Source organism: Saimiri boliviensis, chromosome 1, assembly GCF_048565385.1.
Source record: "Saimiri boliviensis isolate mSaiBol1 chromosome 1, mSaiBol1.pri, whole genome shotgun sequence".
Lineage (NCBI taxonomy): Eukaryota > Metazoa > Chordata > Mammalia > Primates > Cebidae > Saimiri > Saimiri boliviensis.
In genome coordinates, this window is record NC_133449.1 from 281,861,846 (window position 1) to 281,879,853 (window position 18,008).

Consider the following 18,008-nt stretch of genomic DNA (forward strand, 5'->3'; position numbering starts at 1 on the left):
TTTTAGAAGCCTGAATTCCTTGCCTTGTAACCCATTCTTCAAGCTTCAAGGCATTTAAATCAATCTCTCTCTCTCTCTCTCTCTCTCTCTCTCTCTCTCTCTCTCTCTGTCTTTTGCTGACACCTGCTTACGTCTTCACAGGTTTTCCCTGACTGCCTTTTCGTTTCTCTTATAACAACTCTTGGGATTTTATTGGGCATAGCTGGATAATCCCGATTAACTGTCCTTAAATTATTCACATCAACAATGCCTATTCTCCATGCAAAGTAACATATTGACGAGTTCTATAGATTAAGACACGGACATGTTTTTGAGGAGGGTGTAATTTTGTAAATGCAAAATAAATATGGTTTTTGGGGTAGGGGAAAGAGTGACAATCAGGCTTCAAAGTTTGTTTGGGATATTAATTAATTACTTTGTTAGAACAGGGGAGTAAAATGTGTTCAATCATTTTAGAGAAAAATTCTGTCACTAGTTCCCAACGACATGTAGAACGGAAAAGAATTTGCACACTTCTTTATCAGTAAGCTATACAACTATCATAAACTTTTTTTGAATGTAAATTTCTTCATCTTGATTTTAGAGAGGTACATTTTGCATGAATAAGTATATAATTAGAGGACATTTGAAAACTTTATAAACTGTCCCAAAGTAAAAAATATATTGCAGTTAATTGGTGCACTCCCGCCCCTGACAAGAGCTGATTTGGTTTCTCTAACTACAGCTTAGTTTTGTTTGGCCTATAAATGTACACAAATGGAACCAAAGTAGATGTGCTTTTCTGAGTTCAGCTTACTTAATTCAGCATACTATTTTGAGATACATTCTAATGCATCGCTAGTGAATTCGTTATTTCCCCAATACTCAGTAGCTCAAAACAACAAACATTCCTTATCTCATGGTTTCTGTGAGTCAGGAATTCAGGCATGGCTTAGCTGAATGCCTCTGTTTCAGGATCTCTCACAGCTTTGATCAAGGTGTTAGCTGGGGTCGCAATCATTTCAAGACAAAATGTTGTGGAAAATCTTCTTCCAAGATACCCCTATGTCTGTTGGCAAGCCTCAGGTTCATGTGGACTGTTGGTTGGAGATATCAGTTTTCTTGCCACGTGAGCCCCTCCTTAGGGCTTTTCCTGCATAGCAGTTTTCTGCCCTGAGTGAGGGCTCTGAGATAGAGAGCAACAGAGAGTGATAGATGATACGACCGAGTAAGCATGACAGAAGCCAATATCATTTTATAGCCTATATTTCAAAGTGACATCCATCACTTTCATCTTATTACAAGGAGTCACTATGTCCCACCCAAAATCAAAAAGACAACATTACACAAGGGTGTAAATTACAGGAGACAGTACACGTTAGAGATAATTCCAATAGCTCCCTGCCAGAGCCTACCCTCCGATAGCTCAGTGATTCATGTTTCTCTCACAAAATACACTTATCTTCACCCAAGTATCCCTAAAGTATCATTCCATTGTGGTGTTATCTCAGAGTCCAGAATCTTATCATCTATTTCAAGTCCAGATGTAGATGTGCCCATTTTTAATTGGACTAATTATCTTTTTGTTCAGTTGTGCTGTTTATAAATTCTAGATGTTTAAACACATATCCTTGTATATAGTTTATCTCGATTTGTAATTTTGTGAAGCTACAAAGAAAATGTTGCTTTCCCACCCATAATACAAAATACAATGCTGGGACAAACATAGAAAAATGAATACAGCTATTCCTTTTCAAAAACAGCAAAATGACGGATGCAAAAGAGTACACAGCAATTCTGAAATTCAGCCAGAGAAATATTAGTAGTTCACTGATTAGTGCTCAAGGCCTAGGAATAATTTTTTCTACTTTTGTTACACCTGCTAGTTTACCTCATAAAACACAGCTTACAGTGTTATTATGTTTGCTTTTAATAGTCAGTTGTCTGTGTAAATTGAGATTTAAAAGAAAAAACAAAACATTTTTATATTGATTGATTGAGCGACCACTTTTGACTTCTTTATTCCTTTCCACTGAGCGAAGTCTTCTTCTAGTATTATTTTTATATTGTAAACATTTTTGTGATTTTTAAATTTTTGTTTTCTTCTTATTTGAGATAACTTATGGAAATTAATAATGAAAATTTCAATTATATTTTATTATTTAATATATTTATTAAGAATCAGATTTGCATGGGCACTGGGGTTATGAAAATAAATGAAATTTGGTTCCTCCCCTCAATGAAAGCAAAGTTGGAAAGATAAAAAACCTTTAATAGCAAAGGTAGTATTATATGGAAGTATTGAATGACAAGGTATTATTTGGCATCAAAATGGAGTGGCAGATTATTACAGTGAGAAGTTCAGAAGCAACTTCACAGAGGATGGGAAACCACTAAACTCTGGGCAGATAAATAGAAAACATCTAGTTTGAAGGGATTAGATGTGGATGGGTTGGCACTTTTAGAGCCAGCTTATACAGTTGAGTTTGCTGAAATTTAAAATGAATGAAGAGCCAAATGATTCAGTAAGAAGCCTAGACCGGCATTAGATCAAGACGTATTCTTTTTGAAACTGTGGGGAAGCTCTCAAATATCATATACAGTAAAGGATCAAACTCAAATTTCAGAAATAACACACTGACAAGCAGTGCGAACGGACTGGTCGGAGCGATGAATAGGAACAGAGGTAATGAGACCACTTACAGGATAACTACAAAAATCTAAGCAAGAAAGTATGGTGAATGAATGAACCCAGTGGTAACTATGACGGAGAGAAAGGGTGGATTTGGGAGACTTTTAAGAAGAAAGAATCACAAAACCTTTGAAAGCTTGTAGTGAGGAGAAATGGTGAAAGAAAAATCGACATTAACATATCAAATTTCAATCTTGGGTTACTGAGAGAAGAGTAAGAAAGCTCCAGTTTCTTACTCTGATAGACACAGAAGAGAAGACACAGAATGAGTTCAGACTTGAAAATGAGTACTTTGGACTTTATGATTGAAAAAGTTCTGAATAAAATTTCCATTTTTAATGAACTTAATTGTGAAAAAAAAAAATTGTGCCCGGCAGCAGACTTGGCAGAATTTTTATTTCAGTATGGAGAATTATATAAGCCCAACACTGGGTTGAGTAACCCCATTTTCTAGCACAGGAAAGCTTTAAAAAGACACCAGTTTTAACTTCTTCCTTAGTTTGCCTCAACCCACAGCTTTTCCCCATTGCCTGAATTCCCAGAGTGAGGACTCAGTAGCTCAAGAGTTTTGCATTTTGTTATTTTGTGTTGAATTAGCTTCATCATATTTTTAAATGTCCACCTCTTTATAAGATTATGTTATTCAATAACCAGAAGGTATTTGGAGACATTGGATCAGTTTCTGTCAAATAATATGATTTAATACAAAAGTCAAATAATTAAAATAATAAAATGTGGTGGGAAATATCCAAACAAATAATTCTTGAATAACTTTTAGCTTTTTTTGTTTTTGTTTTTTGTTTAAAACAAAAAGAGAGAAACAGGACTATAAATTGAGTCTCAATGTCTGTTTCTCTGGGAAACTTTTTCCTCGAGGGAAAGTGAGTTTCATTCCATGCCTTTGTTGGAATATTGACTATTCTGTGGATCTCACTCTTTCTTACACACTGAGCTAAAAACTTCTTGAGGACAATGGCCCCTGTTTGATTCACCTTAGCACATCATTTGATACATTGTGGGGATGCAGTTAATTCTTTCTTGCATCCAATTACATTGAATTGGATTTTAGCTGAGAATTCACATGAGGACATATTGATACAGGCTGGAACTATGGCTGGATAAAGGTAATAGAAATGACAGGGCTTAGGTGGGAGACATGAGAGATAGGCAGGGACACAAATCCGAAAAAAAAATTAAGAAAGACTTCAATAAGCCATGCAGTCATTTAAGAAAATATTAATTGAAAATACCAAAAAACTTGATGAACTAGCCTAGTAATTATAGCTAAATTTAGGACAGAATTTATCTAGAATGATCTCAAGAAAAGTCAAATTCTTATGCAGCACAGAAGTATCAAGCAAAGCTTTGAAATAAGGTTTTACCTTCAATTTTCTATTGAGTCTTAATATACTAAAAAAGAGTGGTAACAAACATTGACTTTTTCACGTAACTGGAACAAATAAAACCCATGACCTTTTAAAAGATAGTAACTATATATATATATATACATATACATATATACACACACACACATATATAGTTATAAAGATACACACACACACACACACACACACACACGAAGAAATAGAAGCACAATTAATCAATTAAAACTATGAAAAGTGCATGAAGGGAGTTGACAAAGTTGCTGCAGCATAATTTCCTTTCCTGCCCTCCTAAAGTGACTCATGCCTTGGTTGTGTTCTTCCTTGACTTCATGCATGTTTATGTTAATAAATATGAATACAGCATATATGGATTTTTTATTATTTGTAACTTTTAGCAAAATACAATCTTACATTGTAAATTATATCATACCATGACACAATTTTCTCAACAACACATTATGGATAGTTCTTCAAAGCTGTCACATTTATGCTATTATTTTAATAATAATTCATATTTCCTCTAGTATTTACCCTCCAGCCAGATATTAACGTTCTTTTTTTTTGTCTCTCAAATAATCAACAATGATTATTCCTATATACCTCTCCTTGCATATATGTGCTGTATTTTTATTTCTTTTCAGGACACTAATGTGCTTTCAATTTTCCATCTACTTCCTGGTTGTACTTTCTTAATATTTTTGTGGTCTCCTTGGCTTTTTAACTTTGAGGCATTACAGGCTTCTAAACTAAATTCTTCTCACCTATTCTTATTTTGTTGTTCAGTTTTTCCAGGTTCATTGCTTTAAATGCTATCTTTGTGTCATTGTTGGCTAAGTTCAGAAGGCCAATAAAACTTCTCTTGTGAACTTCAGACTGCATATACAAATGGCTTCTCTATGTATCTGCTGAGAATTTCCACAAAAAATTATCACATTGAGCCTGCCTCAGATGGAGTTCTTGATCACTTTCAAACCTCCTATACCTGGATTCTTCCACATCTCAGTTGATTATAATTGCAATTATGTAGTAACTATGGGCAAACACCAGACGTTTGTGCTTGACTTCTTATTTGTCTTATACCCTATATCTACTCTTTGAGAAGCATTTATTTGCTGTATTTTCAAAATATATTTATAACTGGATCATTTCTTATTCCTTTCACTAATACTATCCTGGTCCATACTCCCATCAACAACTTTCTATTTACTGCACTAGACTTACCTCATTTCTCCTTGCTTTTCACTTTTGTACTCCACTGTTTTTGTTGTTGTTGTTGTTTGTTTTTGTTTTTGTTTTTGTTTTTTTCCTATTCCCAATATTGAAGCCACAGTGATCCTTTTCAGATGCAAATTATGTATAAAGTTACACTGGTCTAGACTCTGCAGTGTCTCCCCATCCTTCAGTACCTCCCACAATGATCACATTTCTAGTTATTTCTCTGATGCCTTCTCTGCCTTCCTCTTTGGTCACTCTGTCATTCTCACTATTTTTGGAACCTGCTAAAATATTTCTAAAATGTTCCTTTTGCTCTTCATATTGCCTTTGCCATAAATGGTCTTCCCTGAGATGCGCATTGAGCTAAGTCCTTGACCTTCTTCAAAAATTTGCTAAAATGTCATTTTTTAATGAACCTTTTTGACTCTTTCTGTTAGTTTTTCATTGCTTCTTTAACAAATTAACACAAACTAAGTTGCTTAAAATAATATAAATTTATCATCTAACATTTCCCTTATGTCCAAAGTCCAAGATATTTCTCAGTGGGCTAAAATCAAGAAGTGTCTCAAGTTTTTTCTTTACTGTAGGCTCTAGATGAAGATTCATTTTAAAAAATCTTTTTCCATCCTCTAGAATCCTCTCTTTGGTTCATAGCCATCTACATTTAAGAAACAGAAATGAAGTGCTGAATCAGTCTCATGCCTCCATCCCTCTCTCTTGCCCAGCTAGGAAGATTCTCTCCTTTTAAGGACCCATTCAATCAGATTGTTCCCATATAGAGAAATCAAGATAATTTCTTCAAGGTCCTTAAATTTAGTCATTGCTGTGAAGTCCCTGTTACCATGGAAAGTAACATATCCAGAGGTTCCTTGAGTTAAGGCACACATTTTGAGGGGCCAATAATCTGCTTACTACACTCTCTTATTTAATATTGCAAGCTCTCACCCCAACCACCTCTGATACCCTTCTTCTTATCTGCTTCCCCTCTCTCTTTATTAAGTTTGTCTCTTTCTAGTATACTAAATATCAGTCATATCTTCTGCTTACTGTCTGCATCTCCCCACTGGAATGAATGTGGTCTCAGCAAAGGCAGGCATCACTGCCTCCTTTCAGTAATATATTCAGGTGATCAGCATTGTTACTGGTGCATGCTAGTAACAAATTTGTTGGAAGAATCAACTCCTTTTAGGAGTCATTGCTAGATCAAGCAATATTTTTTATTGCATTTTAGGTTTTGGGGTACATGTGAAGAGCATGCGAGATTGTTGCATAGGTACACACATGGCTGTGTGGTTTGTTGCCTTCCTTCCCCTCACCTGTATCTGTCATTTCTCCCCATGCTATATTTTCCCACCTCCCCACCCCCCCGTCCCTCCCTCATTTTCCCCCAATGGACCCCAGTGTGTAGTGCTCCCCTCCCTGTGTCCATGTGTTCTCCTTGTTCAACACCCACCTATGAGTGAGAACATGCAGTGTTTGCTTTTCTGTTCTTGTGTCAGTTTGCTGAGAATGATGATCAAGCAATATCTTACAGTGTATTGGCAGATGAATCAATCAAAGGATTGATGCCACTTACACTTTCATCATTCATCTGCCCTCTCCTTTTATGTAGAATTGCTGCTTTCTTGTTGAAAAATAAGTAAAATGAGCAGTAATGGTAGAATGTTAATTGACATAAAATCATAATACACTTTAATGTGTGGGCAATAGAATTATGCAGTATTTTCCTAGAAATATAGTTGTGTTTAATGCACTGTGAGATTTTTTTTCTTTTAACCAGCTGTCAGACTACCACTTTTTTACTAGACTCTGATTGGGAGATTTTAATAAGACAGATTAATTCTGATAGAGAATAGGTACTCCTGTGCCCTATGTAGATTACTCCAATTTCAATTGATTGGTCACATTTTGAGGACTTAAAACTAGCAGTGAAATTTTCAATCATTGCCTAACTCCTATAGTGCTCAAATATCTAACATATTTGGACGAGACATTTCAAAGTAGAGCTGATGGGGATGGAATTATGACAACTTAAAATTTTACTTTTAAGTTTTGTGGGGTTTTAAAAATCTTGAATGTTAATACCCTCAATGTTAATTACCTTGAACGTTAATTACCCTCTGAAATTCAGTGGATAGTAATGTTAAAACAAGCCTTGCTTTCTGCTCCTTTTCGTCTCCTTCTGCATATTCACTTGTTTCTTTCTCCAAAAATACATGTCAATCTGTTAAAAACTAAACACCAAAATGAATGCAAGAGACTTCTGTATTCCCATGTATCCAGTTAAACAAATAAATACTCACCCTCATCTAATTTCTTAACCTTTTGTTTATATTTAATTATCATGAGTATTATGGTTAATCTAAGCATTTTGAAGTATTTATTTTTAATTTTTTAATTTTTTAATAGGTTATTGGTGTACAGGTGGTGTTTGGTTACATGAGTACATTCTTTAGTGGTGATCTGTGAGACTTTGGTGCACCTTTAACCCTAGCAGTGTACACTGCATCCTATTTGCAGTCTGTTATCCCTCGCCCTGACTCTCATCCTTTCCCCCAAATCCCCAAAGTCCAGTGTATCATTCTTATGCTGCTCTCACTCCTACAGTGGCCCCCTAATAGCAATGAGTCTCTTTCCAGGCAATGGGCAAACAGAGCTGAGAAATTGCCCCTGACTCCCAGCTTTCCAGCTGAGAATGAAAGTAGGGCTCTAGTACTTCCCCTGCCTGTGGAGTCTACATGCTGAATATGTGTTCTCCCTTGAGTCCAAGCAGGAATGGACACTGCTTCCTCTACCCCTGTATTTTGCTTAGCTCACTAAATTTGCTCAGCTCTAGGTAAGAACAGAATCTTCTCCCATAAACTAAACCTTCAGTTTCCTCAGTGGGGGTATGTATTCAGGGGTGGAGGATCTCCCGTTCCCATTTTCACAGTCTGAGCACTTAGAGTATTTGGGGTCTCTCAGGATCCTGCAGGAGCCATTTACTTCCTTCAGAGGGTTTGTGGGTACTCTTGGGTTTCCTGATTCATTCCTGCAGTCATTCGGGGGTTAGAATTCATGATGTGAGTCTCCACATGCTGCTCTGTCCATCTAAGCTGCAGCTGCAGTCTAGTCCTGACTTCCATCCAACTTGATGGATTAAACTTTTTTTTAAATAAAACTTTAACTCTTTAACATAACTTTTGTCACATTTATTGGTGTATAGTTAAAAATTATGGTTAATACATGGTCCTTTTTCACAGAGACTAATTATTATCAGTTAGCAAGAGACTGTTACTGCTTAATATGTTTTATTTCACATCAATTACTTATTGAGAGTTCAATTGATTTTTGCTTCATTTGCTTATACTTTAAGAATATAATAAGTTCTTGAATGAAGGATACATACTACTTCTCAATGACATGTATTCCCTATGTTTTCACATTTCTTTCACATTCTATCATATATTTTTTATGCTAGTTTTGGAGATAATGATCAATCATAGTGGAATTACTATATTTCTACCTTCATTTTTGGCTCCCATTGAAATATTATACATATGTTTCCTACTTATAAACAAGTATATAAGTTGTGTAGCCCCAAATATTACAGTTTTAAGTCAGTGACCTAGCTTCTTAACATAGTTTAAAGTCTTAATTGAAAACAACTTTCTAAACACATGGCTCTACCACCATCTTCTTAACCTTTGAAAGTTATTCCTCCCCAAGGGATAGAATATTATTTGAATTGAGGAACTTTACATTAGAGTGAAAGCTATAAATTTTTAGGTCCTGATCCTAATGTAGTCCAGGGTGAATAAATAGTTTTCTAGAGTGAACTTATGTGAGTCACACTGGCTTTCTAAGTGCCATAGGTTACTACTTAATGCTAAGAAAATGACAATTTATTAAAGTAGTGCTAGAGAAGTGTTCATTTTGCTTCACTAGGGTAACTGCATTTTCTTTTTTTATTTTTTGTTCACACCTAATTTCTTTGCTGTTCTCTAAAGAGAAGTTAATTAACCCTGCTTTATTATGTGATGAGATACACAAAGACTCTCTTATTCCTTTAGGACAGTATGTCTGTCTTTCAGCATGAAAATATAGCCTACTTTGCAAAATCTCATGACTTTAAAAGTATATTTCCACTGCTATGTGTTACAATAAGACCCTGCAACAGTGATCTTGGAATTACTAAGCTGCTAAAAAGGACTCCATTGTATATGACTAAAATCAAGTTTATCTTCTAATCATTTTTACTTATTTCACTGTAAAAAAATTATAGATATCTCTCTTAAGTAGTATAGTGGGTAGCTAAGCTTGCAACCTATGTTTAACTGGTAACTGAATCAGTACCATGTCTGTATATGGAGTAGTTGTAATTTCCATGCTTTTTTTATGAATGAGTATAACTTTTTATTAAGATGGAATTGTTTTTATTGAAGAAATATGTGAAAATGGTTAAGCAAAATCAAATGGCTCTAAAACTCTTACAGTGAAAACCACAGTCCTGCCAGTTGTTCTTTCCAGAGGCAAGCACTTTTCATTCTGTTAGTTTTTCCTTCTGGCAGTTACCTTCCTGGGTTTTTCCAAATTCTTATGTTTTTAGTTTTTCAAGTGAATGCATATATTAATATATGTAATTTGCAAAAGCCTTTTCAGGCTATGATGCATCCTAACAGTCCCCTGCCCCATCCCTCCTAATTCTCCAGAGCAATGACTTTTAACTCTTAGCAATGTCTTCTATTTTTTACCTCACATAACTAGTCATTTCTTGATTATTTTATATGTTATATGATTTCTTGATACGACAGATTAGGATTCAGCTCTTACATCATCACTATCTTCACTTTTCCTCCCATATTGTCCCAAAGTAGTTACCAGATTTAAGGGGTAAGCAGTCACCGCATCATTATATGTACAGATTGCTCATTGTTGAGAAAAAGAGCATACTATGCTCTTACTTCCTATCCTGTACTTCTTTCTGTCCTAGAATTAATGATTGCCTAACCCTCCCTCCTCACCCCCCCACTTTTTTTAACTTTATCTTCCTTCAATGAACTTCTTTCCAAATGTCCCAAATCTGGCAATAACCTATTATTTTTGAGACAGAGTCTCACTCTGTCACCCAGGCTGGAGTGCAGTGGCATGACCTAGGCTCACTGCAGCCTCCACCTCCCAGGTTCAAGTGATTCTCCTGCCTCAACCTCCCGAGCAGCTGAGACCACAGGCGAGTACCAGCATGCCCGGCCAATTTTATTTTTAGTAGAGATGTGGTTTTACCATATTGGTCAGGCTGGTCTTGAACTGCAGACTTCATGATCCACCTGCCTCGGCCTCTCAAAGTGCTGGGATTACAGGCATGAGCCACTGTGCTCGACCCCTATTATGAAGAGAAGAGAGCTTACTATAGTGGCCAATCTGGTCTGTCACTCTTGGGCTCAAGCCATCTTCTTGCTTAGCCCCCTGAGTAGCTGGGACTATAGGCACGAGCCATTCCACCCAGCTAACCTATTATTTTTACTGTTTCTTTGCAAAGCCAGCTCCATACCTGTAATATTGCCTGTGTTGGATTCCTGTCATTCTCTGGTTTGTGTACTCCTTCATTTTGCTGGAATATTTTCACATGGAGGTAACCCAAGTCTTAGCTTGTCTAAAAATATATTATTTTACCTTCAACCCTTGATTATTTGGCTGAATATAGATTTATCAGTTGAAAATAACTTTCTTTCTAGAATTCTGAAAGCATGGTTCCATTGTTTTCAGTTTCTTTTTCAAGACAGGGTCTCTTCTGCCACCCAGGCTGGAGTGCAGCAGCACAATCACAAGGCACCACAGCAGCCTTGAACTCTTGGGCTCAATTGATCCTTCCATCTCAGTTCCCTGAGTAGATGGGACTACAAGTGTGCACCACAGTGCCCAGCTAATTTTTGTATTTTTTGTAGAGATGGGGCTTTACCATGCTGCCCAAGCTGTTCTCAAGTGATTCACCTGCCTTGGTCTACCAAAATGCTGGGATTACAGGTGCGAGTCATTTTGCCTGGCCAATTTTTCTTTTATTCTCTCTACTTTCTTCATTTCTCAAAGGCATCTCAAACTCAGTGGGCCAAAGCCAAAGTCAAACTCCATTGGAATATCCTGCTACAGCCAAGTTTAAAATATTTCTTAAATCACAATTCCTTACTACATGCAGTCCTTAGGTTCAAACTACCACCGTCCCTTGCTTGAACTTAGAATTGCTTTTCCTTCTTCTGTGTTTTTTAAAATTATAAAGTATTTTAAATAAACCATGTGTGGCTTCACACTTTCTACTACATAAAAAAAAAATGAAGATCTGCTGGGTGCGGTGGCTTCTGCCCGTTAATCCCAGCCCTTTGGGAGGCCAAGGCAGACAGATCACTTGAGGTCAGGAGTTTGAGACCAGCCTGGCCAACACGGTGAAACACTGTCTCCATTAAAATATAAAATTACCTGGGCGAAGTGGTGTCCACCTGTAGTCCTAGCTACTTGGGAGCCTGAGGCAGGAGAATTGCTCCAACCTGGGAAGGCAGAAGTTACAGTGAGCCAAGGCTGCACCACTGCACTTTGCCTGGGCAACAACAGTGAAACTCTTATCTACCAAAAACAAAAAAAGCAGGAAGAGCTTACATACTTAAACATACAGTTGCTTTAAGTGTTTGGCATTCACTGTTCCTGTGCATGCCAGCAGCTTTTTACTGCAAACACCTGGGACTTGCTATAGAGCATCTGGAGTACGTTCCACCCACACACAAGAAAGGGAGCTGACAACCAAGGAGTGGGGGATCAACACTCCAGCTTTCTCCCTTGTTTCTCTGTATCTCAGCAGTATGGAGCTTGTTTCCAATGAGAACCTGCTCAATGATTTTAAACTGGTTTTCTTACCTACTCAGTTCCATTTCTCCCTACCTCAATTGATGATTTCTAGTATGACCTAGCAAATAAACTGCTTTCACTGGACTTCCAGGTTGTTTTCCATTTTTCACTGTTACAAACAAGGTTTGTCTACAAACCTCTGGATATACATGCAGGAAGCTTTTGGTATTTCCCACTAGTGAAAATCCTCAGTTGAAGGGTACGTGCATCTTCATCTTTAATAAATACTACCAACATTTGAAAAGCTCAGCAATGTCAAGGATGGGCAAGAGTGCCACGTGATGGGTGTGGAATGGCAGCTCACCGTGTAGCAGGTGCTGGGGACTCAGTCCGGGTCTTGGATAGGCACTTAGTTACAGCAAGAATGTTCCATAAATGGTATCTGATACAGCCAAGATTAGTGGGGAAAGTGTAAAGTATGTATAAAGTCAATAGTGGTGTACAGCAAGAAAAAAAAAACAAAAACAAACAAACAAAAAGATTAGTGGAGAATACAAACACATTGCTTAGGAATAATTATCCACAGATCTAAAGTCAATAAGTCTTTTTTTTTTTTTTTTTTTTTTTTTTTTCAGAAAGAGATAAAAAGGGGAAGAAAAAGATAAGAGAGAAAAGCTTCCGTAAGATCTTGTAGAAGGAAAAAAAAGTCTTTTTTTCTAATGTAAAAATACATAATTTTTTTTTTCAGAGGGAGAAGGAACAGCTTAGATCAGAAAACACATTCATATTAATCATTCTTCTCATATACTTCGAATTTGTACTTAATGTCTTTCTCCTCCTGGGCATCAGAGGGAACACCTGGATATTCTGGCAGAAGTTTATATTTCTCCCAGTCAATTTCTGGAAAAAAACGTGTCACTTTCAAAGTCCTACATGATCCTTGTCACAAACAGTTTAAGATGGCCTGGGTGATCCATAGCTTCCTTATAAACAGAACTGCCACCAATTATCCAAATCATGTCTACTTTATTTGCTAATTCTGGTTGTTCAGTAAGTTTTAAGGCATCATCCAGACTTCTGGCCAGAAAATGAGCTCCTTGTGTTCCCTGCTGAGAACTACATTAATTCTATCCTTTAAAGGTCGATTCTTCTCAGGAATGGAGAACCAGGTCTTCCTACCCATAATCACCACATTCTGTTTATCTTCTACTGAAGAGGTTGTGGTCATTCTCTGGAAATGCCTGAATTCGTTCCTGAGCAGCGGCCAGGGCAGGTCACCGTTCTTGCCGATGCCCATGTTCTGGGACACAACAACGATGCAGTTTAGCAACTGAACCACGACAGCAGCAGTGAGCACTGAGCCCGCTGGATACACCACGGCGCGCGGCCAACTTTGGCGCGAAAATCTCTTTTTCAATCTCTTTCATTTGATGTCTCATTGGTGACCTTACTCAGAAATGACATATTTCTATCATCATAATAATCCTAACCAGATTGTCTCTATTAAAGAAGTTTTTCACCATTTCTCAAGTTTTCTTTGCCTGCTACTACCTTTACTATTCGCCGATTTCATTCATTTGTCATTTCTTGACTTACACAACTTAATAAAACACTTCTCTTGAGTCTTAAAACCCATTTATTAAAAAAACAAAAATCAAGAGAAGGTAGTCAAGGTTTCTTTCAGGCTCCATTCCTGTTGCAAAGTGTATATTGCAAACAGAACTGAGATTTGAGAATAAATGGGGTGGAGGAGAGGGAATCTGGAGAGTAAACCATTTTGCTACTTCAAAAGTGGTTATCATCATAATCATATAAACTATTAACACCTAAATAACTACTACAGTGGTTTCCCATTTGTGTTAAATGGGAACCTGATTATTTCAGGATTAACCAGGCTAGCCAAGAGACTAAAATTTCATTAATAAAATGATCATCTACATTATTTAAAAACTCATGCAAAATATTCTTAGCAAGCAACATAATCCAAATACATTTTTAAGACATTTTGGTGTAAGTTTCATGATATTATCCAACAATATAAATATGATATTTGGTGTAATGTTATCCAACAATATAAATGTTACTGAATTATAATTTGCTGATCTTATTACAATTTATGTTCAAATTATTCCTATTTTCTGAAGCATTTATGCTGTTTATTGGTTATTATAAAAGCTATGTTTCTTAATTATAAAAAATATGTATCAATTATAAAAGTGTTATAAATGTAGAGACAGATTCAAGTCTTAAAATTGATAGCCATAAAATTATTTTTATTTTTACATGTGAATTACTAGAATCTGTGTACAGTGTATAGTATATAAATTTTTAAATAGATGCCATAGGTTAAAACCTTTACTATTTCTTTTATGTACTTCAGCCTATTCTTCTTTAAATATACTTAGGTATCTGTAATATATACCTAACTATACACTTAGTATAACAAACTCTTTTATATTTTAGTGAAATTAATTTTATAGCACTTAGTTTTTGATTACTAACAAAATATAGTAATATAAAATTACACTAATTGTACAGGTTCATATTACATATACTTAAGTATATTTATAAGTGTATGCACCTACACACACATATATATCCTGAAGATGAAATGTATTTATATATATACACACATGCACACACATATATATCCTGAAGATGAAAGTCAATTTTCGTCAGTTATACTTTTTGAAATTGTTAAAGGCATAACACATTCTGAAAAAATGTTTTAAATAGTTATAACTACGAAATGTAGATTTATAATATATGTATAGTATAACAACATAATAATTACCAAACAATCTCACCTTTTGTTAGTTTAATGACAAATATTCTAGAAAAGGTTTTAGAAACATTTGGTAAATGAATATGTTGATTTACTTTGCTATGTTTTGGTCATGGATTGATGCGAAGTTAGAGAATATGAAATAGGTTGCTCTACTGATACTTTGTGGGTATCTGCTTCATGAAAGATGAATCTTTTCTTCTAGATACTAAAAGGATGTTAAGATACATAAATAAACACATTTTCATACATCGATACAATTATATCACTCAATTTATTCTGCATTCTCCTTTTAGTATCCAATTTACTAATGAAGTGTGAATCTTTCAAAGCTGTGTTTTTCATAATTGGCTGATGTATTTTTGCTCATTTGTATAAAAGATCTAAATAAGCATTTGTAAATAGTTTTATTTGTTGTATCTTACTCTGTGATCTCTCTCAAAATTTTGTCCTTGTAATTTTTCACATTTTCAAGAAAGAAGTAAAATTATTCCCCTACTATCATTTGGGTTTCAGTTGCCCTAATTTTTCCAGAAAAAGTCTTTTTCACATATTGCATTGTCTTTTTCTGTATTTGGCCTTTTCTAAATGTCTTCTGAGAGTTCAGACTTTAAAACCTCAAAAATTTTCACGTTACTATGGCAAGAAAACTGAAATGCTATGTGAACAAGGTTGTGTTTTTTCAGTGTTTCTACGTGGCAGAAATGAGAAAAAGGTAAGTCATAGAGGTTATGTGACCAAACAGGTTTAATATAAAGGATAACTGTTCAGAACACTTGGGAGAAACAATCCTTTAAAAATGTATTTGTGATCTGAGAAAATACTGCTGTTATTTCTAGCTAGAAATATGGCACTGGTACACATGAAACTATTTAAGTGAATCTTGGTGTTACAGCGGAATCTTAAGTAAAAACTAGATGCAGTTTAAAGCATATACTTTGTTTGCATGACAACAAAGTGTATTATCTTAATATTTTAAGTATTTTTCTTATTGAATATCTCTAATGAATCCTTACTTTTCTAATACCTAATCAAAGAATATTTGATGCTTTTAATTTCAATAAGTGTAGATTTGTTACTGTATTTCAATTAATTAAAATGAGGGCCTATTTATGGACTAAATATGTTACTGCTATTTAAATTTTGAGTTAAGTTTTATAGTCCTTAAATAAAAATATCCTCTATCCCTAGTGTTTTTTGTATTCTACATCAGTCTTTTATATTAGAAGTGATTTCATTTTTTCCAAATTATTAAATACATAACTGTGACTATGACTTAAATGTTTTATGAAAATTTTCATAATTAATTTGAATCTCAATTTGTCCTAACATATATTTTTCTTTTAGTCTTAAAATTGAAATAGAATGTCAAGTAATTAAAACAAAATACATTATTTTCACAAGTATGGGAGGAAACAGTAATCTACTGGAAATTTATTTTCCCAGCTTTATGGTAATTAGTGGAATGTTGATTTGGTAAAATTACAGGGGCTAACTTTATTTTAATAAATATTGTTTACTAGTTTTTCTTAAATCAATAATTGGATGCTTTAGACAAACCATGATAGCAATATCCATATTATTAAGCAAGTCAAAAAAAAAAAACTGTAGAAAAGTAAATATTATAGTAGCACACAGCTTGCTGTAAAGGTAAGAAAAGTCATAGTCAAAGTAATTATAGTTAGGGAGTTTTCAGAGAACATAATGTGAGGTTGAAATATAAATACGTACTAAATTATTCCATGTGTGTTTCACAGCTGCACTCCAATTCTGACAAAGGTGATGGATCTGTCAAGTACATCCTTACTGGAGAGGGTGCTGGGACTATATTTATCATTGACGATACCACGGGTGATATCCACTCAACCAAAAGCCTGGACAGAGAGCAGAAGACCCACTATGTGCTTCACGCTCAAGCTATTGACAGACGTACAAACAAACCTCTTGAACCTGAATCTGAGTTCATCATCAAAGTGCAAGACATCAACGACAATGCTCCGAAATTCACAGATGGACCATACATTGTTACTGTGCCTGAAATGTCAGACATGGGTAAGAAAAATCATTTTTATGATTGTGCAATTAACATATTTTTGAAAATCATAGTCATCTTTAGAAGACCAATTTTTATTTGCATATGTATCTGTAGGGGCTATAAATATGAAATTTCAAAATATTTTAGTATTTTTATGGCATAAAGTGTTAAAGACTATTGAGCCTAGCAATTATAGTATTTGTTGAAATCAATTTCTAATCATTTAAGTGTAGATAACAGTTGGATCTCAAGGGGAAAGAAACATTTATAAATTGAAAAACACCTGAAATAATTGCTTAATTGATATGATTCTTCTATCACATAAATTCTACATATATATTGTTAAGAACATACCAACACATTCAATTTGATTATTTGCACAGACGAATGATTATAGAGTGTCTCAAATTTGTGTCTGCAGGTCTTTTAAGCTTTTAATGTATGGCCTACTTATAATACCATTAATAGGAGCTGTTGCTACATTAATCAATAAAACTTTTCAGATATTCCTAAGCATTTACATACCTTATTTATTTAAAAATATATAACCCGTGAAGCATTTTGAGTATCATTTTAAACATATGCAAACTGGCATAAAATATTTCAATCACTTCTGCAAATTCACGTATTTAGAAAATAGCCAAGGAGGCATTATTCCAGGTTCAACTGAATGCAAAGCCTGCACTGCAGCCAATACAATCATGATCCAGGGCTTGAGTCCTCTAATAGTGTGGGAATTTCCCACCACTCACCGATTTCTGTGGTGTAGCTATTTTAACTTATTTTTGTTTATTTTTCATCCAATGTGATGATTTTTAAAAAGGTAATTAAAATGACATTTTTCTACGATAATTTTTGGCTATCTTTGTGAGACTCTAATCTTTGTAACACATTTATTGAGTAAAGATTTTATATATTTAGTTTTACTGTATATATGTGAGTTGGTTTTAGATTAGGGCTCTTAGAGTCACTAATCAAATCAGCCTGTTAATTTGAAATACAGATGATAGATAGATAGATAGATAGATAGATAGATAGATAGTTTTTTTTTTTTTTTAGTGAAAGATGGTAGCATCTTATTCTCAATTCCAGATTCCAGCTTAT

At 34.9% G+C, this 18,008-nt stretch overlaps 1 protein-coding gene and 1 pseudogene across 11 annotated transcripts in view; one reads left to right on the forward strand and one right to left on the reverse strand.

Annotated features, from left to right (window-relative positions):
* Window positions 1–18,008, forward strand: part of CDH18 (cadherin 18) — a 1,096,529-nt gene that overhangs the window by 787,481 nt on the left and 291,040 nt on the right. For all 11 annotated transcript variants that reach the window (XM_074386991.1, XM_074386980.1, XM_074386983.1 and 8 more), the window contains one exon: window positions 16,627–16,921. In XM_074386991.1, coding sequence (XP_074243092.1) covers window positions 16,627–16,921 — 295 coding nt within the window. The remainder of the gene's footprint in view (window positions 1–16,626; window positions 16,922–18,008) is intronic.
* On the reverse strand, window positions 12,664–13,470 carry LOC104653245 (dihydrofolate reductase pseudogene; annotated as a pseudogene).